This window comes from Lemur catta, chromosome 8 (genome assembly GCF_020740605.2).
Source record: "Lemur catta isolate mLemCat1 chromosome 8, mLemCat1.pri, whole genome shotgun sequence".
Taxonomy (NCBI): Eukaryota; Metazoa; Chordata; class Mammalia; order Primates; family Lemuridae; genus Lemur; species Lemur catta.
The window spans coordinates 72,701,383-72,727,309 of record NC_059135.1 but is presented as its reverse complement, the minus strand read 5'-3'; the positions used below and the strand labels follow the sequence as shown (position 1 = coordinate 72,727,309).

General features: G+C 40.5%; 1 protein-coding gene across 4 annotated transcripts in view; it reads left to right on the top strand.

The window, feature by feature from the left end:
• The window catches only part of LYPD6B (LY6/PLAUR domain containing 6B), a 160,546-nt gene extending 143,309 nt beyond the window's left edge, over nucleotides 1–17,237 (top strand). For all 4 annotated transcript variants that reach the window (XM_045559215.1, XM_045559214.1, XM_045559213.1 and 1 more), the window contains 4 exons: nucleotides 7,757–7,908; nucleotides 11,022–11,120; nucleotides 14,912–15,042; nucleotides 16,527–17,237. In XM_045559215.1, coding sequence (XP_045415171.1) covers nucleotides 7,757–7,908; nucleotides 11,022–11,120; nucleotides 14,912–15,042; nucleotides 16,527–16,691 — 547 coding nt within the window. In that variant the 3' untranslated portion in view covers nucleotides 16,692–17,237. The remainder of the gene's footprint in view (nucleotides 1–7,756; nucleotides 7,909–11,021; nucleotides 11,121–14,911; nucleotides 15,043–16,526) is intronic.
• Nucleotides 17,238–25,927: the final 8,690 nt, after the last annotated feature.

The window sequence follows — 25,927 nt, the reverse complement described above, 5'->3', positions numbered from 1 at the left end:
TATTATGAGAGCTTTGATTGGTTATTAAATGAAATGAGTTCAGTAAAGCAAGCAACGATATGAAACATAAAAGACACTGTCTTCCGTGCCCAGCCTGGGTTGCCAGTCAGTTTAAAGCCATGCCGTTCTGCAAGCGGATTGCTCGTGAATAGCACCGAACACCTGTGTGCCTGCAGCTCTCCTGCAGGACTTCTGCCCAGTTCCATCTTTATCTCAAACATAAAGACATCCCTCTCCCATGGAAAAGAAAAACAAATCTTTCATTTACCTACCTGATAGCAGAAGTATCTCTATAGAATCACCTTTCAATATTAAGTCCTTGGCTTTTTTCAAGAAATGTCCAAAGAACGGCTGCATTGGGAGCTCTTCAAAACAAATTTGGGGCATTATCCGTATGTTGTTTGGTGCCCTCTATATGATAACTCATAAGACTCATTAATTTGAGAATTAAGTATCAGAAAGGGGTTCCTTTTCTCAAATAACGAGAATGAACGTGTCCCCTGTGTCTCCCTTGGCTTCTAGGAAGTGCAGAGCCAAAGGGTCACACACAGCTGAGTGCACTGTTTGAGGAAGGGCATAGGATCTTTACTATCTTCTCATCCAGTGTGGCTTTTATTCAGTATTGTAAGAGCTTTAAGTGATTTGGCATAAGCCTCCTAAAAATTGTTTATGGAAGCAAGCTGGGTAAAAATTATTTCACCTATGTGAAGGCTACTCTCAAATTCAATCAACACATTTTTATTAGGTTCCTGCCATTTGTCCAAATAGTTGTATAAAATATGACAAACCAATCTTCATTCTTTTTAATGGGAGTCCAGTTACTAATTCCTAAACATCTATTAAATCTTGTACATGTGGAGTTCTTACCATCTTACCCCTCTGATGTCATGAAAGCATCCTCAAAGATAAAAAATCATGTCTTTGACAAAGTGCATTTGAGAAGCTATTACCTAGAAGTGTCTTTTAGCTTTTTCTTAAAATTTGAATCACATTAAAAAGATGTCTTTAAATTGATTAGACTGTTTCTCTACCCAAATTATACACTTATGGGCCCTGTATTAATTCATGATTAGATTTAAAATTGATTTGCATAATATTATTTTAACATCAGCGCTGTTTCAGACATTCTCTTTGATCAGGTTGCATGTAGTAGAAAAGGTTCTAATCTTTGGTATTGAAAAATGTGCAGCTTTATGCTTAGAAAGGAGATACTAATTTTTATGAGTTTTTGATTCTGTGCTTGTTGAGATTTTTGTGTGTGTGTGTAAGATTGTACTCTTTAAAGCAATGCAGCAGGAATCTGAAATATGGGAATACTGTATTACATTCATGACTTTTTGTAGAATAACTGAAATTCTTCATTAATCTCCTTCCATAAAAATCATAGAATATTGGAAGGGGAAGGGACCTTGGTGGTCATTCATTCCAACTTCCACCTTGGTTGGAATAGAAAATTTCTAAATCTTCTTAAGAAATTAGTGCATAGAACACAATACTGTTCACCAGATTTGGTCCAGCTTATATGGAATGAAGTTGCACAATTTTATCCCTTGGTCTTATCTCTATTCTCCTGCTATTGATGTCTAGAGAAAGGGAGAAGGAGGGAGAAATGGGGGAAGAAGGAACTTAACATTTCTTGAACTCCATCTAACTAAATAAAAGGTGCTTTACTTAGTAACTACACTCAATCCACACAATTTAGAAAAGTTACCTGCATGTCCCTAAGCCTCAATTTTCTTATTGGCAAATGGCACAATACTTTTGAACTCTGTGGTCACCTGGTTAATTAATGTAGAACCAAAATTTTATTCTAGGTCTTTCTGAATCTAAAGCCCATTATTATTCCTCATCTCAAAGATGATTGCATTAAATCTTGTCAATCGCATCTTACCAGTGGCTCATACTGACTTTTCGGTCCCAATAATTTATGAGACCACAGGGACTGTGTCTCTCTCATTCACTATTGTGTACTAAACACTTGGAGCAATGCCTGGTATAAATGCATGACTTATAATCACACCACTTTCAAGATTTGGACAAGCTGCAATGAAGGCTAAATCATGCATGATTCTGTTTTTCCCTGTTGAATGTTGTTATCCAAGAGTAAAGTCTGTCGTTGTCTCTGGAGAGTTTATGTTTTCAGATCAACATGATGGATTGATCATAAGCTAAACTTCTCTCTTGGATTCTGCTTCAGGCATATAGAATGCTAGATTAAATATCTTTAAAATTAAAATAAGTCATATCTAAACTTGGCGGGGGATGGGGGGAGAACCCTCCATGTCCAAAATACAGAGAAAGAACTTATGAGAGAAGGTAGAAATTATAGCCTTAGGAACTGAGTCCTCAATGCCCAGGGAAGGTTAGAAACTGAAACCTCAGTTCCCCTGCAAGGAAGGGAGTGAAAAACCCACTTTCAAAATAAATCCCACACACTCTTCCTAAATTTAATGTGAACCAGAATATCCCTTCTTGTCAACATGGCTTAACAGCCAGAAGCAAGTATCATAACCCTTATCGTGGATGGTAAACTTTTCTGGCAAATTTCGCCTTGTGAGAGGAATATTTTCATCTATTCCATTCTTTCTGAGTAAGATTTCAGCACTTATTTTGAATTTCCACTTTGCCTTCTATTCTTTTTACAAGGAAAGCCAGGCCTATTAAAGATCATCGTTAAAGTGTCTCACTGTGGGATAAATGGTGCTTGCAGGAAGGTGTGAACGTGAGTGTTGATAGGCATGTTGGACTTAGTAGAGCTGTTTCCCTTACATTATCTATTTTATTTGTCTTATTAGCAGTTGAAGTTGGCCTTGTGCTTGCTGACTCATTTTTAGCAATTGAGCAAGGAATGCCAGCACTTAGCATCTCTGTTTAGTCTCTTCTTTTTCAAATCTCCTTTTGAGTCCATCATTTCTTTATCATCTTTGGACACCCTCCCAACTCCTTACTGCCCACAGCCTTGTCTTATTTGCTAAGAAAAGCGCTCCTTATAGGTCATAGCTAATGATGTTGGTTCTATTCCAAAAAGTATTTGCTGAGTATCTACCATGTGCTGAGCATGGGCCTGGGGAATATAAAAAAAAAACAATGTAGGTCATTTTTCTACCTCAAAACAGTTTATGATGTCAAAGGTGTGCTGCTTCCTAAGGCCCCCACCAACTTTCTGTGTTTCCCATGGAGGTGTAGAATGCCACATGTAGGATGAGATGGTTACCAGGGGTCAGACCTAGGAAATAGTTGTGTTTCCAGACCAAGTGCCATTTAAGTCCTTTATTTTGGGCAGTAGTCTCAGGTGGGGTTTCTTAAATTTACAAATCTGGCTACCTGCCATTCTATAGAATGCCTGCAAGTTGTCTATCCCTGCTGTATTCCTATAAATATACTTTGCAGAAATCCCTTCCTTCTCCTGGCAGAGAAGCACCCTGCTTTCTGGAGCAAGGTTCAATATATCTTCCAAAGAGAGGACTCATATAACACAGGGAAGACCAACACCATAGGTGAGGGGTTTCTGACCAGGCCAGTGGATCAGGGAAAATGGATGAAGGTAATAAGTTCTTTCTGGGGAAGAATGTTTTGAGCTACCCTTGAGTTTGAGGAGTGTGGACCGGATACCTAATGTATATGTAGAACTTTTTCTCATAGTGTCAAAATGTGAAAACATCTAAGTCACAGGAGGTCAAGTTATTACCGGCATATTCTGAAAGAGCAAGCAGCCATTCTTAAGCGTTCTGTTGGGCACAGGTTCCTTTGAGATACTCCACTCAGAGGGAAAATATGTCCAGACACACAATTTTGCAAATAACCTTAGGAAGCTCATAGGTCACCCCATCCCTCATATGGAGAAGTAACCCTGCCCTATGTGATGGCCTTGGAGAAAATAACCTGAATGGTTTAGTCTAACTCATATTACAGATTTTTTTCCATCTCTGGAACAAAATATAAGCTCTGTTTCGTAACCTTGTTCTGCCACAAAGACTGCAGTGAGAGCCTACTCAGCAGATAATTTTTAGTTCAGAGTCTCCGTGAAATGATTCCAAATGTAAAACTACTCTCAGATGCTATAGTTAGTCATTTACTTTTTCATTATCCCAATGTCTTTTGGTTGTGAAAAATAAAACAGTCATGTTAACACAAACCTATACACTGAAGAATAGACAGAGATAGATAGAAGTGCTTGGGAAGAAGTGGTATATGGTAATGGATTATAAAGCATGCTCTGGAGATACAAGACATTTTTATTTAGTGCTTTTCTCATTTGACAGGTAAAACCTTTGCAGTTTTGGAGAATTTTGATAGAATAAAGCTATGCTGTTTTAGTTAAAAATGGAAATGAAAACACTTTGTCTATATGGAAGCAGCAATCATTTGGTTTACTTTTTATTTGTTTTCAAGTTTAGTAGGCTCAGGTGTGCTCTGTGGAAACTTTCTGAGGAGATACTATGTTCTGGGCAGTGTGCCGGGATCTTTGCATCCATGGCCTCTGGACCACAGTTTCCTTACTTGTACAATGAGAATGACGCTATGGCCCCCACACTGCTGTTTTGAGGGATGGGGAAACCAAAACTGAACTCAGATCCTTGACTGTGTTGTTCATTCAGCTGACTTTAAGTTGCCTGTCACCCATTCATTTATTTATCCAGAGAAACCGCTGTGGCACATCCGAATTCCACAGTCCTCTGTACTCACTATCACTTGTTTTCCTTTGTTCCCAGGAGTTAGAAATAAGGCTAGGAATTTGGGACCAATTATCCTACAGAGAGACAAAGCATTCTTGGTATTTTGCAAAATTAGATAATTGAAATTAAACAACTTTGTGATTTTCCTGGATTCCAAATCCTTGCCACAGGCCATGTGTAAGTGCCCATGTGATCCCTGAGTGTGTCTGCTCCCCGCTGTCTGCGTGTTCCAGTCACACTGGCTGCCCTTTGTGTCCCCAAGGAGACAGGCTTCTTCCAGCCTTAGCACCTTGGTTTTTTCCCTGGATTCTTTGCTTGGCCAATTCCTTCTCATCACTTAACTCACCTCTTCCAATGTCACCTGCTCAGAGAGATGTCCCGAGGCCACCATGTATGTAGCTCGTCCTATTCACCAACATGTCACCTTACCCTAATATTTCCTTCATGAAATTATGACCATCTGAAATGATGTTTTTTCCATGTGTATTGCCTGTCTTCAGCCTCTAAAATGCAATTTTCATGACAGAAAAGACCTTGTTGGGGAGTCAGTGATAACAACTGTTACATATTAGGTGTCAATAACAACATGTTGAATGAATGAATGGGCTTTTATCCCACACTGAGATTACATGTCTTGTGATTCCATAGTAAATGTTTACTTAGTCAGAATTAGCAATATTCTGGGCATATTGCTAATAGATAATGCATTTAATTCCTACAATCCTATGAAGTAGGTATTATTATTCTTCCCACTTTATAGATGCAAAAATTGTGGTACACAGAAGTTAAGGAACTTGCACCAAGTAGCAGGTTTGGAAACAGGTGCTTGAGCCAGTGCTCTTTACTACCAAATCGAAAGTGCTCAACAAATATATTAATAGCTTTAACCATGTGCTCAGCACTCAGCTGGGTCATTCAGTCCTCTTGAAAACTGTGAGGTGAGCACTGTCCTATGCCTGTTCTACAGATGGCGAAGCTGAGGCTTGGAAGGCTTCAGCAAGTTGTCTAAGGTCCCATAGTTGTGCAGTGGTAAAATAAGGAATTTAAATGTCAACAACATGCTTCTGAAATTGATAATCTTGGGCATCATCTCTGTATCACAAGAACGCTTGTGGATTGGTGTTAGAACACAGTCATTCTGAGGTTTGTGAAAAAGGGATTAGTCTCCCCTACTCAAAGGGTCTCCACTGGTGTACAGAAGGGGTGTCCATTCCTTGTCTACAGATTAATCGTGACGAGGGAACAGACCAACTTAGAGAAGTGAATGGGAGAAGCAGAGTTTGTATCAGTATAACCACGTGACTGTAAGGAATAATAGGATTGGATAAATGTCCATTTCTTCAGAAAGAGTATAAGAATAGAATTTAGAAATCCAATAACTATGAAAGGTCAATCTTGGTTTCTAAAATGAACCAGGAAAGAATTATATATATTTTTATATATCACTAGGACCAATTAGGTACTGAGCTGGCATGCAGTAGAAAGTCTAGCACTGTTGCTTTTTGAAATTTACTCACCAGGGTTTTTTGTTTTTCGTTTTTACGCTGAGTACTTCCTTAGTGACTCAGTTCTATCAGTGGCAGACATATCATCTACAGGGATGATATGATGTTGTGTCTACATTGCATTTGGTCTATAGTCAGTTCCATCTCCATAGGTAGACATTATCGGCCACATGGGCAAAACCAATATAGTCACAACAGAGGGGGAAGAAAATCCCTAGAATCCATGTATTATTACTCTGGCTTCAAACCAAATGTCCATGTGAAGAACAATGCTCATATGTGCAGAGATCAAACCTTTTTTTTTTTCTTTTTTGAAAAATTCCCTAAACCCACTGAGACCATTTGATTCAGCAAGAAGAAAATGAATTCAGCCAGTATTATTGAACTCTAATATTCCAGCATTTTCACAGAGCTTTTATTATGAGCGCTTTTATGTACACAATTCTATGATGATCCTATCTGAGTCTGTATTTGATGCTCATGTTTACCTAAACATGTGGGCAGTGTAAGTATTATTAAGCCACTTTACAGATGAGAGAATTGAGCTTAATAGAGTTTAAAGAGCTTATTCAAGGTCAGGCAGCTAATAAGTAGCAGAGCTGCCACCTGAATCAAAAACTGGACCCCCCCCCCCCAAGTTACATTCTTCTGCGGCTGCCCACACCTCCCCCTTGTCAAAAAGAACCTGTCAGTGGTGACATTATAATTACAGATTTTCTTGCTACCAGGTCTGCCTCTAGGGGGTAGAATCTATGGGGCTTAAGATGTCCTGTCTTTTCCTGAGTGTTGTGTGCATGTTTGCTCTTTCGGTAGCTTTCATCCCTGCCTACGTAAAGTCTATGGACTCAGTGAGTAGTATTTGTGGGCCAGGACTAACATTGTATGGCTTTCAGCTTTTCAAACAACTCTTATTCTCTTTCTTCTAGAACCTCCTTGCAGCCTCTCCTTGCCCCTAGTGTGACAGAATCAGGTGGGGCTGGCATTTCAGGGCGACTTGTTTTTCTTCTCAGCATCTGTGTGCTCTGGGATCTGGCAGAGATTTTATTTCTCGGACTCATTGTTCCTCTCCCCACTGTCCTTCCCACTGCTCTCACTTTCACTGTTTCCTCCAGGTTTTGAGAGGGTTGCAAAATTTATCAAACATAAGTGTTTACTCAGGGAATGGACTTGACAGATAGGTGGTCGGGTAACTTCAGTTGAACATGCCTCAGAGCCGGGGTGGATTAGAGAGATCAGGCGACTCAGCCTGCGGTAAACCAGCTAGCCTCAGGCACGATGGACGTGGGTGGGCAGCCCAGTTCTGGATGCCTGTTCTTCCTGAACCTGCAAGGCCGCTGGACGGGCGTCCTGCTAGAACTCACCTGGCCAGTGCAGGGGCCTGACCACTAGAAGGCAGTAATTGCTTACCTTGCATCTGATGAAAATGATTGCAGTTGATTCACAGGTACGGGCCCCACACAACAGGTAGATGGCTGAATATATTGGAATCATTGAGCTTTCCAGACAGAAACAAAACGTGCTCCCATCGATGGGTAAAATATAAAGAAACTGAACCAGTCTGTCTTTTCACTGTAGATACGTGCGTTGGGACCGTCCAAAACACAAGGTCAGAATGCTGCCTCTCTGTCACGCCCTAGCTGTAGCTGTCGTCCAGATCTTTATCTTCTCAGAAAATTGGGCATTTGCCAAGAACATCAACTTCTATAATGTGAGGCCTCCTCTTGACCGTAAGTAGTGGTTGCCGCCCCAGTGCACGGCCGTGGGGTCAGAGTGTCCATCTGAGGCCCTCTTTTCCATTTATCTTTCTGGAACATTTAGTTGATAACCAGAATAAAACAGAAAATCTTCACTGTTTCTGTGGGTAAGAGTATGGTGACAGAAATTTTCTCCATTTCTTTAAAATGGTTTGGCTTCCTAATGAAGTTTTCAAAGGGTTCCTGTTTAAAAAAACAAACAAACAAACACAAAAACCCAGCTTTTGAACACTGTCCCTCATCATGGTTTAGCAGAAGAAATTCTTTGTTCTTTGTTAATGTCTTCACTGGGAAAGGATATTGGCTGTGGAAAGCTTCTGCATAAATGGTATACTAGTTCTTTCAAATGACCATTAACAATTTTGAAAACAGATTAGTGTGTTTGAAGTTTGGAAGGGAATATTACCTGGATTTTTATTACTATTATACATGCTGACCACTAGCAAAGGTTACATAACACTCAACTTTTTCACTAATAGTTTAAAAATAGGCAAACATTAGTGTATCCCTTCTACAGGATAATGGATGTTAATGTATTTGACATATATGTATAAATATGTGTATACATGTATTATACCCCCTCCTTTCTCTTTCTTCAAACAAGAAGAACTTCTCTGACATTCCTTATTAGAGAGAGATTCTTATGGTAAAAGTTATTTGTTACACATGTGAACACCTGTGGTTCCCACGCCTGGAAGAGTAGCAGAATCAGGATGAAAGCCTTTAAAACTACATAGCCCCAAGTCACTTCTCCAGAGATTCAATAGTTAGGAGAGTGAGATGCAGAATATTTTTTTTTTTTCTTTTTCCATTCTTCTTTTTAAAAAAGCCTTCCTGACACTGTTGATGCACAGTTAAGTGAGAGAACCACTGTCTTTATGCTATCCTAAGTGAGGTCTGTATCATTACTGTTCTTTACTTTGTGTTTTGTTTATTATTTGTGACACTCAGACATATCTGTATGTATGTGTGAATGCACATATACACTACACACATGTATATTACACACCTTGAACTATCACTTATTTTACATTTCTAAATTGATCGTGATTATACACTGATGGCTGAAAGATAGGGCACATTGTTTTCATAGATTCTAAATTATCTACACATCTTGAACTTGTTAAGCTTAGTATAATTTTATGACAAGAAAAAAAATCATTAAAAAATAAAGAAAGAAAAGCAGCCAGGCTCAGAGGCTTACACCTGTAATCGCAGTCCTTTAGGAGGCCAAGGTGGGAGAATCACTTGAGGCCAGGAGTTGAAGACCAGCCTGGGCAACAGAGACCTTGTTTCTACAAAAAAATAAAAATAAATAAAAATTTTAAAAAGAGAAAAAAGTAATGCATGTTTGTTATAGAAAATTCCAAAGAAACACGAAATGTTTAGAAGAAAGTAAAATTTATTCATAACCTCAAGATTCAAAGAAGCTCTTTTGTGTATTTTAGAATATTTCCTTCCAGCATTTTTCTATATATATATATATTTAAGTATGTGACATACTGAGATCACAGAAATTTAATTTTATATTAGTTTTTGCCCCTTTACACTATATTTTGAATATTTTTCCATGTCTTTGAAAATATTTTAATTCCTTTTACATTTTTAAAAAATTCATATGGCTGGTCTGTAGCTTATTTCACCATTCCCCATCCTTTGTATCAGGAAAAAAAAAATCACAAGCAAGCTAAATGTTAAATAATGCTTCATTGAAAATCTTTTAAATGGACTTTTCTCTTCAATTGGCTAATGACCTTAGAGTAGATTTCTTGGAATTAGAATTACTAAATTAAAAGAGTTGTGCCAATTTATACTTTAACCATTTACCCCCCCAATCATTGATTATTAGTATTTTTAAACTATACTGATTTAATAAATGAAAATGGATGTCATTATTTATTTACCTACTGAATATACTTTTATATTAATACATAGGCAAAACAGAAATGTATTCACAGTATTTAACTTCATGTTGTACAAAATTTAGCTTTTATTTTATTCTTGTTTTGTGCAGCAGTACATATCTTCCCCTTTATCTGAAACACCCACTGTTTCTGATTTTTTCCCCAGCTTTTGGTTATATTACTGGGATGGTTTGGGGTTCACCTTGTTCTTTGTCTATTTCATTCTCCAAAAATGGGAGAACTGAAAGTTTTACGCAGGTCCCTATACCCTGGTCTATATAGAAATGTCAAATTATTTTGTTTTTTCTTCTTGCCCATTAAAATGACAAGATACAAGACAAAAAAAAAAAAAGGCACAAAGACAAAAACAACAACAACAACAAAAAATTCTAGTTACTCTCAATCCAGACTGCCAGCAACTCAGAATTTCTTCTTTCCATAACACTCTGACCTGAGTGTAAGGGCTTAAGAATTACTGTCATTCTCACATTAAATGTTACATTCCTGGTCAGGGTCTAATGCTGTGATAATTGACATATATCAAATGAAATTACTCGTGAGGTTAAATGTAGCGGTATTGGAAGTGCATATGGATGGAAACCAGCATGATTTGATGTGCTGGAGACTCCACTGAATATTTTTCTTATAACCTCCCCATTTAATCTTCACTGTACCTTTGCAAGTCATGGGGATCTTCATTGTTATTATAAATATTATTATATCTCAGAAGTTAAACATCACACAACTAATTAGTGGGAGGGAGAGATTCCAAACTCAGGTTAATTGGACTGCAGTTGTTCTCAGGGACGACACTGAAAAGATTGGTTCCAATACTACTACCACCCTTGTCCATCCCCTCCAACCTCACTTATTCCCAAACCATTGATGATAATAGAACAATGCCATGGATCTTTTAGAGTGGCTTGTGGAATCACTTTCATTGCTCTATAGTGGAAATTCACAGATGAAATATTTAAACAACAGGGAACAAAGAAATTGCCTGAAAGCCTGATGGGTAAATCCAGCTCCCTAGAAACAGAACTTCTAAGGATGATGGCTTGTAAATTTTGTTTCATCTAATAAAAGTTGCTAATTTTGTGCCATATTTGAGGTCTGAAAGTTTTGCAACTTTTTGTAAATTTTTGTAACTTATTGTTTCACTTTGCTTTTTTTTCTTTAAAGCTACACCATTTCCAAATAGCTTCAAGTGTTTTACCTGTGAAAACGCAGGGGATAATTATAATTGCAATCGATGGGCAGAAGACAAATGGTGTCCACAAAGTAAGTGTGCTGTGTTTGGAAGACTCTTCTGTGATCTCACTTCATTTAGGTCTCTCCTGACTTGCCTAGAGCAGAGGTGTCTTACCTAATGGATTAGTATACTTAACAGGCTGACGATGTTCTTTAGGAATCAGAGGGTTTTTTTTTTTCTGAGAGACTATCCAGACATCAGACTATTCTGAGAGGACTTGGAAACTGGTGCCTAAGCCTCAATTTGTAGTTGCATGCCTTGAGGAAATATTTCTTAAATGGTATCTATGAGGGAGAACAGATAGACCACAATGTGGGTTAAGGCATTTTCAGAATTTCATAAATGCTTAATGATGCCTCTAGAAAAGTCATACTTACTGAGGCTTAACACAAAAGAAGGTTTCTGTACCCTTGAGATACATTGATCCTTGGGAAACTCATTCATTCATTTAAGAAAAATCAGAAGCAAGCTAAAATGTTAGATAATGCTAAATATTAAATAACACTTGAGTACCTTTTTAGTTTGTTTAGTTCCCTGATATACGAGGGCTATTTGGAAAGTATCCAGCCATTGTTAATATTACAATAAAATATAACAGGGCTGGATACTTTCTGGACATCCCTCGTGTCTTTAGTGCCTAATCTGGTGCCTGACTCATATGAGGCACTCAGTAAATATTTGTTGACTGGATGAATTGGTGCCTTTGATGAGGCAGTCAGGGAAATCTCTGAGGAATATACATTAAAACTAAGGCCTGAATACCCAAAACAAGCCAGCCATGTGGAGATCTGTAGCAAGAGCATGCCAGGAGGAAGGAACAGCACATGCAAAGGTTTTAAGGGGTAAGAGTAGGCTCGGCCTTATGCTCAGGAAGGATCCTGGCCACTGAGACTTAGCGGGAGATAAAAAAATCCAAGAGGGAGGCAAGGACCAGGACAATGCAGGGTCTTCTTTTTCTAATAATGACTTTGGATTTCATTGTGAATGTGATGGGAAGGCAGTAGGGAGTTTTCAGCTAGGGATTACGTGATACTAGTCATGTTCCAGAACATTGCGCTGGCTGCTGTGTGGAGAATGGATGGTTGGGACAAGAGTAGAGGGGAACACCAAGTAGGAACAGATAGGGACAGAATATGCTGATGGATGATGTGGAATTTAAAAACTCTACTTATAAGGAGATCAGACTGTTCAGATTTTGGGGTGTACTTTTTTTTAGGTTTCTCAGATATAAAAGACCAAAATAAACAAATAGACTCCTACAGAATTAGAGATTACCAGTTTTGGTCTACTACTACCTTGATTCTTTTGGAAATTTCTAGACCACAGTCTTTATGACAGTGGCATAGCCTTACCTTTCTCAGATAAAGCCACTGGAGACTTCCACCATGTCCAAGAATCTTATGCTGTAAATGAACACAAATGGCTGTGACATCTATAAGGACAATATTTTTTATTATTTCTTCTCAAGAATAGTTGATTACCAAAATATTGTTCTTAGGGTTCTTTTACATTCCTGTGGAGTGATCGTCCTTAAATCGTGTGTGCACTTATGAGTACGTGTATGATTGTGTACATTTGGGGATTTGTTTCTGGATTTTCCACAGAAATTTATCTTAGTTCAAAGTTTTCAAGGTTGGTTAATACTTCTCTTTACTAACTTGTTTCAGAGGGTGAGTATCATTCTTGAAAAATTTATTTTAAATTCCCCTAAAAACTGCGGTAAGGGTTAGAAGAGTATAAACTGAAGCACTGATGTCCAACCTCTTACCTCCATGGACCGTGCTGTTGTTTTGATTGTACCAAAACACTGTTCCTACTAGGTCTGTGCATAATGCACCAATTTGTCGTTTGTTAACCAAAGCCATTTTAACATGCATGCAGGGACAACACGTGGCTATTTCTGGGTTTTAGGCTATCTTCTCCATTGAAACACGGGTGAACAGAAAGGGTGAACAGAAAGGGAAAGCTGAAGCTTTCTACCATCGAGAAAATGTCGGAGATGGGAAGGAGGAAGAGAGTCAGCTCTCCCCTGTCCACCCGAGGAGCTGACTCTTAACGAGATTAACACGGAATGTCCCTGCATTCCAGCATGGCATGACAAGACATTCTTGCCAGTCAAGTCCCAAAGATACTAACCATCTGGAATTCTAAAGGAGGGTGTCATTTCTCACTTTCCATTTTGTCATTATTCCGGGGAGTGACAGTCAACCATTTCTTGGGGCAAACAGGCCTGCAGCTATTGTTCTTTGTCATCTCAGGTTTCCTTTTCACTTTATAGCTTCACTTCTGCGGTCTGTTGGTGTTGTTAAAAGAGGTTCTCAGTGTAACAGGATATGACAAGAATGACATTTCTCGTTTTATTTACCCTGGCTTTTATGCTGACTTTTTAGGGCTGCTTTAGCATGTGTGACATTCTATATGAACCTATGCAGCTACCAGTTTTCAGGTCTCATTTGTTTGTAGTAGAAATTGAATGTCTTCTCTAAAACATTTAGTGGCTCCCTTTCCTTCTGAATTCAGAAGTCAGCTACTCTTATCGAACATTCTACAGCACCATCGAGTTTAACATTAAATGTACTAAGGGTTAGAATAGTGCTCTGATTAGGAGGACAAACCCTAGAAAACTGTCTTGGTTAAAATCCTACCTTCCACCATTTTCTTCCACGGGCAAGAACCTGTGCCTCAGTTTCTTTACCTGTAACATGAAGATGTTAGTAGGACTTACCTTAAGGATTTTGGTGAAGATTGAAGGAATGAACACAAGTTAGAAGTACCTACCTGGCTGATGGCACACATTCAATACGTGCTTGCTATTGCTAACATTAGTTAAAGCTTCCAACAACCCTGTCAAAATGTCAGGGCATTTGCTGTCATCATTTTACTGAAAAGGAAGCCAGATCAAAAGATCTAACATGACTTGCTCATTTGTCACAGAGGCAGTTCCATAAGACCAGTCTTCTCAACTTCAGTGCGGTTTTGTCCCCACTCTATGACATTGCTGCCACAATCCCCGATCAGTAAATGAGGAAGCATTTCATTGGCCTGAGGAGCCTATAGAGAGATGCGGAACCAAAGCAGAACATCCTGGGGTATTGAGTGAAACATCTTGAAAGAAGCTGAAGTAGTAACATGCAAGTGGTTAAAACCTTAAGGATGACTCTGTGCAGAAGAGTGGTGCTGTAGCTGTGCGGAGCAGGAGATGGGCGGAAGCAGAGAAAGAGTCAAAGAGGAGGAGAAAACATGGAAACACACTGCTGAGGAAAAGTCTGACACCTTGGGAGGATTAGAACAAGAATAGGAGCTAGATGATAAGGAAGGTGATCTTGATGTGTGATTTGAAGCATCTGTTTTCCACTGCAGTGCCACACGTGGCCCATTAGTATATAAGACACAGATATTGCATAATGCAACAGGTGTTCTGACCCACTGCATTTTACATTCACAATTTTCATGGTATTTTAGTTCTAGAACGTGTGCTTCAGAGGGGGAGAGAAAGAAGCCCAGAGACATAAACACTTTGGTGTTAAATGAGCAGACCCACGGTTTTGATGAAAAGCTTGCACATTTTTTCCTCGGCTTTAGCGGAAACCAAAGAATGGGTGCCTGCTTATAGTGGCTTTCAAAACACACGTGTGCTTCAGAAGCTGATGTCTTTTCACAAATGCCACCTGGAAACTCTAGAGTTCACTGCTATTAAATTTCTTGCAGAAACTTAAGGATCGCCTTGAATTTTAGACATTTCTGAAGTGATTGTTGAGAGATCTCTTTTGCAGTGTTGAAAATGAGGTTGCTTTTTTTGTTTTTGTTTTTTCTTGCTTAGATACACAGTACTGTTTGACAGTTCATCACTTCAATAGCCGTGGAAGAAGTACATCCATCACCAAAAAGTGTGCCTCCAGGATTGAATGTCATTTTGTCGGTTGCCACCGCAGCCAAGATTCTGAGCACACGGTAAGGATCGTGTGTAAGTTACTGTCTAAAATTCATGCTAGTAATGGTAAGTTATACTTCATGGGGGAGGCAGCAAGGATAACATGATGAACATATTTATATTTTGAGGAAAGACTCTATTACCATGATAAAACGGAGACCAAAAGAAGTCAAAGATTTTCTGTCCTTCAATAAGAAATAATGTTACTAAACATGAGTGACAGTTCCCAGACTCCAGAGCTGGACCCTAGGCCTCTGGGTGAGTGGTCTGAGGCCAGTTCTGGTGGCTCAAGAGCAAACCATCCGTGAGAGAATGACAGGCACGACAGAGTCCAACTCCCCTGTTTTGTTCATGGCCAGGAATCACCAAGAACACTGCACAGGGAAAATGGTGGCACCTTTTACTAAGGAAACCTTGTCTTTCCCACTACCTCTGCTTAATGAGGGAGTGACAGTCTGAAGGATTAGCCTCAGTTTAATAAAATGAATTATAGATGCATTTTAGACCAGTTGATCTCTTTACCTTTCTCATTCTATCATTCTAAATGAGCATTTTACTCTTTCATATGCCTGGAATCCTGAGATGTTTGAGAAAACATTGCTTGAAAGTATGTTCATTTCATGAGGTTTTAGACTTTGATTTAGCCTAGAAGTGTAGAAAGTGGTTCTGACATTAGAGGCTTTTAGCTCTGGCTACATAAGAATCACCAGGGCAGCTTTTACAAGCTGTGCGCGTAGCAGTAGGGGGCATCCCAGACCAACTGAAACAGAACCTCAGGGTAGGGATCCCAGGCATTAGGATGTTTTAAAAAAGTTCCCCAAGGTGATTCTGATGTTGGTTCTCAGCCGGGGTTGAGAACCACTGATATAGATGCTTAGAGTTGATGCCTTCATCATGCCATGGTGGAAGGCTCTGTGAATGGCTGGGTTGATCTGGCGGAGGCAGTTGTACCAGGCACAAATTGGCGTTACCTGAAAACATCCTCTGAAAACACCTGTTACTGACCAAGCCTTTTTCACCACTCAGCAGCCGTCATTATCAAACCATTGCTGCTGTGATGATAGGAATCAGGTGTTAGCATAGACAATAGAAAGCCATTATTATCCCCTAACAAGTAGTACTGAGAATCAATGACTAATCCAAAAGTTTCCTAGCTTTCATTTTCCTCTCGGTGTTTTCCTTTACAAACCTTTAGAAGATTTGTTGACTTAATCAAGCGGTCTTATTCAGTTTCCCTTCCTATTCTTTGCCCGGCTAATGCTTGAGTTTGATGCAGATAAATCACAGTTAGGATGAAAAGACTCTCAAGATGGTCTTTCCCTCCTGGTCCATTTACAGGAGAAAGGTACCCGAGGGTCTGAGTGACACATGGTCTGGAGAGCCAGTTCTAATTGTCTGTCTTCAGACAAAGCTGGTGAAGCCTTTCTTCTGTTTTTCTTTGTTTTCCCCTTTCTCTCTTTTTCCTATTTTTCACTCTCCTTCTCCTCTTTTCCTTTTGTAACAGGAGTGTAGGTCTTGCTGTGAAGGAATGATCTGCAATGTAGAATTACCCACCAATCACACCAACGCGGTCTTTGCCATAATGCACGCTCAGAGAACATCCGGCAGCAGCGTCCCTGCGCCCTACCTCCCAGTGCTCATCTGGGTCTTTGTGCTTCCGTTGCTATGATGCCACCATTCCTCAGAGAGGCAGAGACCAGCTCTCTAAAGCACAAGCCAACAACAGTGTGCACGGTGAACTTTGGCATGAAGACCAGTCTTGTGCTTGGTGAAGAGTGCACCTCAGACCCCAAGGCAGAAGCTGGTGGTTTGCTTTGGTAAAATATGCCCATGTGAGACCATAAGACTGAGCACAGGAATTTGGCAGGAACTGAGAAGATGGTCCAGCTTCCAGGCTTCGTGGTCAAAGGGGACTTCAATTCTGCAGGGAAGATCCTGGCAATTAGTCCCCACCTGACTAGGCCTTTAGCTGAAAGAATTTATTGACTTTGTTGACGGGAGGCTGCCAGGGCAAACCCTCTTGTTTCTGTAATTAGTTCAGAGTGTCTCTGTGAAATCTAACCCTTCCCCCCATGAGAGAGCAGTTTCCCCCCCAGTAGCATCGTCAATGAGAAAGGCAACTGTATGGAGAAAGCTCGCTGTTGAACTAATATGAAATCCGTTTGCTAAGTGTTGGGGGGGTGGGAAATAAAGCTTTTAAATTATACGGTGTAAATGCACGCTCATGCTTCTTGGCTGATGTGGAGGCCTCTGGTGTGACACATCTACCAGGCTCATAGGGGAGGTCACTGAAGTCCCATTTCCATGCGCTGTTGGTGATGTCTGCTGGGTTAAAGTATAAAATTCTATGCCAAAGTGACTTAGTTTTTCTCTTGTTTGGGAAAGATACATTTTGGGTTGCTAAATGCAAACTTAGTGAATCGAGGAGGTCAGGGAACCTCCCTGATCAAGGAAGATGACACCTTATCGTATGATGCACCCGAAGCAGAAGCAGCTTCAAGAGTCCCAGTCAGAGAAGATGGTGAGGGCCCCTTTCCCCACGGCAGTCACCTTCTCCCTGAATGTCAGGTCCACCAAGAGAACCTCTCTAAACACTTGGTGAAATACTTGGTTCCATTCTCTCCTTCTCTTTCCCTTTTTTAGCAGAACCTCAGAAATTCAAATGAGCATCTTCTCCCTGTTTCTAGAATCCTGATTTTTGCCTTCATACTTTGAAGTGACCTTTAAACACTCTGCCCTTGTATGTATAGCTGTACATTAATGGAATGTTTTTTCACCAGTTAAACATCCACAACAGGGCACAGTGGCTTATTCCTGTAATCCCAGCACTTTGGGAGGTCAAGGTAGGAGGATCACTTGTGGCCAGGAGTTCAAGTCCAACTTGGGCAACATTGAGACCCCATCTCTGCAAAAAATTAGCCAGGTGTGGTGGTGTGCACCTATAGTCCCACCTAATTAGTAAGCTGAGGTAGGAGAATTGCTTGAGCCCAGGAGATCAAGACTGCAGTGAGCTATGATCACATTATTGCACCGCAGCCTGGGTGACAGAGTGAGACCCTATCTCTTAAAAAAAAAAAAAAAGTCCACCATTAGAATGCTGAGTGCCCTGTAGCATCTACTAATAATGCTATCCTTGCAGTATGGGGCCACCTATGATATGGGTTGGCAAACTATGCCCACAGGCCAAATCCATCCCACCATTTAATTTTGTGAATACATTTTTATTAAAACACAGCCATGTCTGTTTATGTATTATCTCTGTCTGCTTTCATGCTACAATGGCAAGGTTACATAGATGCAACAGAGACGAAAAGCTGTCTTACCCTTTACAGGAAAAGTTTGCTGACTCCTCGCCTGTGAGATGTTAAGACTGCTTAAGGAGAAAACTGCTTTCTTTGTAGGCACCATGGTGCTAATGACGATTACTCAGCCTGGGCAGTGGTTTGCCAGGTACCTTCCCTTGTTTTGTCTTCTGCATCAGTGAATTTTTTTTTCTCTGTTATTCCATGTATTCCATTCCAGCTCTTAGCAGTTATGTGCTAATGTCATGCGCTATCCTGTATTTATGTTTCTTCTCATCCTTGACACACAGAGAGTGTTTCATCTTAAGGCTCTTTAGTGTCCCATAAAACAGGGAGGGAGCAGACATCATCATCTCCCTGTCTCTGGCCTAAACTGAGACTCACCTGGAAGCATCAGTTTTGAAGCCTGATGTAGATTTATCCCACCTTTCACTCAGCACCTTGAAGTATTTGCTTTTTCATAGCTTATGCTTGTTTGAAATTAATTATATATGGCTTCACTTGGAACATTTTAATAGCATCTTTTGTGTCTTTTTATTCCCCGGGGTTTCTTTTGACTGTGTAATTGACGAATTGTCTGGTAAAAAACCATTAGCAGACAGTACATCTTTTTTTTTTTCTTTCTGATTTTGTTTCTGCTGTCTAGATTAATGAATTTTCCTTTGCGTGTGTGCTTTCTTTTTTCTTTCCCAAGGAAACATCTTAATTCTCTCTCCTTCACCCCACACATCATGTTTGTATGCATTTCTCTTCTCACCTCCACTCCCTCAAGCCTTTAATATAGGGGTATTTGAGCAAAGGAGGGAATACACAGAGGAAAGAAACTTCTGGCAAAGACAGCTGAGTGAGTGGGAGGTTAAAATAAAAATATAGGATGGCCCATTAAATTTGGATTTTGGATAAACAAAAAAATAATTTACAGATTTACAAATAAAAATATGGGATACCCTATTAAGTTTGCATTTTAGATAAACAACAATTTAATTTACAGATTTACAAATAAAATATGGAATGCCCCATTAAATTTGATTTCAGATAAAATCAAGTGTTTTTTTTTTATTGAAGTTATTCATGAACTCACAAGGCTGGCTCTTCTAAGAAAATGGTTTCAAATCCTTGTAATAAATCAGAATCTTCTGGGTAACTTCAAAACAAAACAAATTCCCAGGGCATTCTGGAGATGTTGATTCAGTAGATCTGAGATGAAGCCCAAGCCTAATGCCAATAATTGAATGTTAAATTAAAAAAAAACCTTTCAGGTGATTATCAGGCTCAGCTAGAGTGTCACCTCTGAACGGAGAGGATCATTCCTTCTGAACCTGGTCCTTGGCCGCATAACAGAAATGCTAATGAATAATAAATGCATCCGCAAGCAGCCTGGGTCAGAGGGAGGTTCTCAAAGTGTGGCCCCCAGACCAGTGGCATCAGTGTCACCTGGAAACTCGTTAGAAATGCACATTCTTGGACTCCATCCAGACCTACTGACTCAGCAACTCTGAAGGTTCCATCTGTGTTTTAACAAGTTTGAGAACCACTGGATCAGAGAAGTGCTCCCCCAAAGTCTTCAGTAGACGGGGCCTTGGCGTCTGCATGAGAACCATGTGGGGGAGCTTGTGAAAAAAAAAAAGAAAGAAAATCAGACTCCTGGGCCCCCAACTCCAGAAAGTGAGATTCTTTACGTCTGGGTTGAGTAAGAAAATTATATTTTTAACCAACTCCTCAAGTGATTCTGATACGCAGCCACTTTGTGAGCCACCAAAAGAAAGAATAAACTACGGGGGTGTTCCTGGTCATTAGAGGTGCAGACTCCAGAACCTGACCTTTGCATTCTAATGGGAAAGCCCTGCGCCTGTTAAGTTGACTCTGCAGTATCTCCAATGTAATAATTAAAAAATAAAGTAGTGTTTAGGGCTCATCGAATGGATTTTTAAGTCCGTTGCATAGGGATCTGAAGCGGCCAAGTATCCCAGACCTCGGATTAATTTGCCCCTAGCTCACAAGAAAATGAGAAGTACTTTGGTGTCAAAATGTCCAATGAGAACTGGAGTAGTGGGGCCAGGAAAGAAGGGGAATACATAGATTTATTGTTATAAAAGAGACAAGGAGATTAGCTATGAATATGAGGAGGGTCTGAGGGGATGGCCTGTCAAGGTCCATTTTGAATAGATCTACATTCTAGAATAAACTTTGAATTCCCATCCATCAATCATGCTTTGAGAAAGAAAAAACTGGTACCTAACACTTTCTTCTCCAGCTATGTCCAAACTCCCTAACTTTGATTCGGAGTCAAAGTTAGCAGTCAGAAATTATGGACATTATTTTCCATGCAATCTGCATTCTGTCATGTCAGACACTGGGTAAAATAAATTTCGTAAGAAAAAAGAAGGTGGTGGGTCAGCTTCTCTCTCTTTCCTGGGAAGGAACTTATAAAGCCACCCGAAGCATGAAGTGAGCAACAGGGATGGGCATGGACGTGGGAGGTGGGGTGTGGCATGGAATTGGGAAATATATTTCACATTTGTCAGATGACTCGACTGTTAGACAAAACTCTTGTAACATGTAGATTACTACAACTAACAACAGTTTGCTATGTTCTTTGGATCTTGGACATTTTCTTTTTTGCCTCATCCTTTGTCATCGACTGTACGATTTGTAGAGGGTAATGCAGTGATGCTGGACGTGTCTGGGTGCAAATCATGCCTCAAGACAAAGGCACACACATACACAAAGGCAAAAGTCAAAGAAACTGGAAAACAAACATCTGTGGTGACTCGAGCCCACCTTTGGGCACAGTTCCCTGCTGTGCATCCGAAACAGGCTGGCATCTTTCTGTCACGCTTCCCACGCTCCCTCCACCTTCACAATTCTGCCTCCTTCCCAGCCGCCCTCGCCCATTGCCTCGGCCTCTGTTTCATCAGATGCTGAGGCTGGAAGCTGAGCTGCCTTTGGGGTGACCCAGAGTGTGCGATAACCATGGTTGGGCTGTGAAAAGTGGGGCTCCCACAGCTCTGCTAGGAACACTAGGTGGCAGGCCTGGGACTCTGCATTTTTAACAAGTGTCTGATTCGGATACAGGTGATTCTCACACTGGTCGTCTTAGAGCTTCATTTTTAGAGCCAGTAGCCCAGGGCCTCAGCATAAGGCTGTAGAGCTCTGTGCTGAGAGCATCACATGTCTTCCAAACCTCCATATGAGGACTCTCTTGGTTCAGGAAAGTCAGTCCCAGCCAAGGGGCCAGAGCACTTGGAGGACACTGTGGCTTGGCAGGGCTGCCATGTTGGCAATGGTTGTGGGATGCCTGGGACAAGTGGGAACTCTGGGTGGGGGGAGTGTAGGCCCCCTTCCTGGCAGGCAGGATGTTCAGGGGAGTCCCTGGGAGTCATAGCTGAGAGAGGCAGGAAGAAGCCATGAAAGCAAAGGACAAGGTGAGCCCATCCGCAGGGGCTAAGCACAGACTCAGAACCAGTTCTGATGCCAATACTGTCCAAAAGACAACAGGCAACATGGGGCAGGTGGGTCCTGGAGATGGACTCTGGTAAGGGTTTTGAGGGTCACCAGCTAAGGAGGGCATCTTTCATAGAGTGCTGTAGCCACCAGACAACTTCAACTGCAAATAACACAGAGTCCAACGTGTCAATGAATTTCTTGGCTCACACAACTGCAAGTCCAGAGGGAGAGTGGGTCTCAAGGTGGACTTTATCCAGCTCCATTTTCTGCTATTCTCTTGGTTCTCACCTCTCTCATGTCCTTTGTACCCAGATGGCCACAGCTTTGTGATACTGCCCACCCAGTGTCTAGTCCCGCCGGGGTATAGACAGAGGGAAGCTGCTGGGAGCTCTCCAAGAGGAGGAGAAGGTCTTCACCCAGCGTCCCAGCAAATCGCAAGCAAGGAAGATGTGTTTGCCCTTGGCTTAGTACAGCTAAAGGCAACACAACTCAGTATCCCCTGAGGCATGTAGGCATGCAGGGTGCATGGGTGGAGGGGAGATACCCGAACACAATAGGATTGGAGAGGGGGAGAGAAGAAATGGATCTGGGTGGGCAGCCAAAACAGTCTGCTGCAGAGCCGCACAGTGTGAGGCTGCGTGGGCAGGCAGGTGGCTGAGACAATGCGATCATGTCAGAGATGAGAGCAGAGCCTTTGAGAACTACACGAACTTGCCCTAAGCGCACAGCGAGCTACAAGCAGACCCAGACAGAGAAGCTCTCAGCCTCCTGCAATTCCTACCACACTTTGTTTTGGTTAATGTACACTGCAAATCTGCAAGGTGTGGAAAGAGTCTGCAGCGCTTCCCAAATGATTCCATGAGAGAACCTTTTCTTCACTGAGCATCGGCTTTCCACAGAGTACACTTTGTGTAGCCAACACCACCCTACAAATGTACAGAGATATGAAGCGGACACCTGCAAAAACGTGGGGGTGGGTAAGACACGGACTTACAAAATGCATGGTATATCCTATTAATAGGCACTTAATAAATGCACACTGAATGAATGAACCTTAAACCTTCAGAAACACTCATGTTTCTGAAGATCATAGGCTCCTTCCTATACAGACCTGTTGCTGTCATCTTTAGGTGAGCAGAGGTGTAGAGATTTCCTTAAAAAAGAGAAAGCACCACATAATTTTTCTTTGGTTTTGTTCTTATGCTTATTGACTATTCAGTGTCCAGAACTGATTTTAATCAAACTCGTGCTCACCACTCCTTAGGGCTCGACTGCAACTCAATCAAGAAAACAAGTTTCCTGATTACGTTTTCTTGTTTCCTATCTTTCCATATGTTTTCTGAAGAATTCTCTGAAGTAATCATTTGTTATTTCTAACTATTACCAAATCAATCTTGAATCAGAGATGAGTCCTGAATATTAAGTATCTATCCACATTTTAACTAATGAATTTAGATCAGAATTCATTCATGGACTGACAGAATACCTTTTTGTCAGAAATCCGGACAGATCCTTAAGGAAAGTATTTTATATCTTACCCAACGAAGGAAAATGAAGATAGAATTAAGTTGAAAGGTAAACTAAAGGAATAATGCAGTATTTCACCTAACATAGGTGAACCCTCATTTCTTTTGGTGGGCTTTTTCTTGTAATTAATCATAAATTGAATGGCTATCATTGATTTTGGAAGAGGTTTTCTTAGCAGTATTCAGGATCTGGCACTTTTATACTTCCTGGGCTTTAAAAATTCAGGAATGTGAAGACAGACAAGAGAAAGATTTTGATCATAGTTGCAACAATATCTCATCTTTAACTACTTAGGGGCAGGGAGCAATTATTTGACTGATATAATAGATTAGTGGAATAATTCTACATGACATCTGTATTTTTCTTTTTAATGCAAAGTTTCAATGTGAAAAGTGAGTTTAATTAAGTGGAAAGATAATCCATGATTAAATAAGATAATGACACACATATTGCAAACAAAAGGAACATGGTTACAACTTAGAGTTCATGGTTAGGGAGAAAACAGTCAAATAGTTGGAGGCACAATTTTTTGACTGATTATTAAAGGGAGAAAAAAAGCAAGAATGCTAGATCTTATCTATTTTTTGAGCAAGGCAAGGGGCAAGGCCAAATCTTCCCTGTTTCATTATCAGCTGCTCTGAAAATGCAATTACCTGAAGTGGTTTGATGTCCCTTGTCAGACTTGGATAAGTGTTTGTGCTAACGATGCAAGGACAGCACCACCGTATGTGGGATGCAGTTCCCAGGGCACACGTGCAGAATCCTAATAAGCATTTAATTCTTTTACTCAGAGAAGCTGCAGTGCCTTAGGGGAAGTGTAATCTGAGATCTGCACAGATGAGTAGGAAAACCACACATGCGGAGAGTCTTGGCAACGCTTGCTCTCTTGGAATCTGCTGGGGTTCAGCAGTACCTTCAATTTAGAGGTCAAGGCTGGCCTAACGGTTTGCCTTCAGGGAGCTTTGGCTGTTGCAGCTCTGTTCTGAGTTTATAACCAGTGTTGGAATGACTTGTGCCCTAACGTACCAGGTGCTTGGCCCAGAGTAGGCACTCAGGGCCAGGTTGTTGAATGAGAATGGCTTTTCCTGCCTGTGGTGCTCTTGGGTGGAAGATGCATGGATCATATTGTGTAGGTCAGTAGGTGGGAAAGTGAATAATTTATAAGATGTAGCTAGGAAATGGTTTTGCAATCTCATATATTATTCCATTTGAGAATCAGGTTCTTCCTACTCCCTGTCTTGCACCACATAGCTGAAGTTCTGCCTTTTTATGATAAATTTCTAACACTCTGTAACTGTAGCCAACTTTTGATGTATTTGTTCTTCATAGGGAGCAGTTAGAAATCAATCTCTGGTACAATCCTTAATAAAAATAAAGAGACAGAAGGGAGGAACAATAGGGAAAGAAGCCTAGAGCCTAACAGTCCTCAAAGCTTGTAACTTGGTCCTTGAAGAGGTGAATGTGGCCTAGGCATGTGACAAAAGATATGATTATAAACAAAACCTGGCACAGAGGGTCTCCAACTCCCTTCCCTGCCACCTCCCACCACACCCAACACTGGTTCCTGTAATAGAGCCGGCAGCAGGCAAACCATGGCTTCGCCCAACAATAAATACCTGTTCAATTGAATCCATGAAATACTTTTCACAAAGTACTTAACTTCACCAGGATTTGATTTCCCATTTGTACTTATTATTTATTCCCCATCTACCTCCTAGGCGTTGCAGGAAGATCAAGTATTGGCCGTCAGCAAGTGCTGCAAACAAATGTGAACAGATATTAAATATTATCTCCATTTCACTTTAAGCCAATCAGTAATATTTTATTCACTATCCTTTATACTTTCTATGGTTTTGATGTCACTAAGATGCTTCTTATGCACCCTGTTAAATTGACTTCATTCTCTTGACAAAGGTTTTCATTTAGTTTCCATCAACTGGTTAGAATTCTTCAACTTCAAATGCCTCATTTTTGAAAACAATAGGAAGTGTACACTTTATATTAAGGGCTTCCATTTAATGAATTGTTTGGCTAATTTTTTTAGGCAAATAAGCAAATTAATTTATACATGCTATTAATACCAATTATTAATGCTTTTCATTTTGTTGGCTTCAGCATTCTCTGCATAACACATACTGCAACAAAATGGAAATTGATTTCACCAAGTTTAGCAACATTGCAGTGTTTTGTAACCTTTACAACTACGCTTATTTGAAAGGCTGGGTTTAATTATCCTGCTTTTGCCTACTTCTCAAGATGCTGATGGGTAACAGTTCTATTACACTTGACAGTTAAAAGTAAATTCATCTGGAGTGTTCCTACACTGTCCTTGATGCTTGTTACGTAAGGAGACTTTAATGTGCCCACCAGAAAAGCATTAGCCCAGCTTATCAGAGGCTTAGTTTTAATATGTGGGGAAAATGAAAGCAAGTCTCCCAGCTACAAGGCGGTGTAGGAACCAGGCCTCCTGGGCAGAACAGAACGTGGTTTAGCCAGTTCTCTCTGAGACTGCAACGAAAGGCCCACTGGGATCCAAGACCCTCGTAAAGCAGAAGAGCTTGGATCTCTCTACTGCAGTATCTTTGAGGTGATTTTCCAATTATGCTTCTTTTTGGTGTCTTTTCATTGT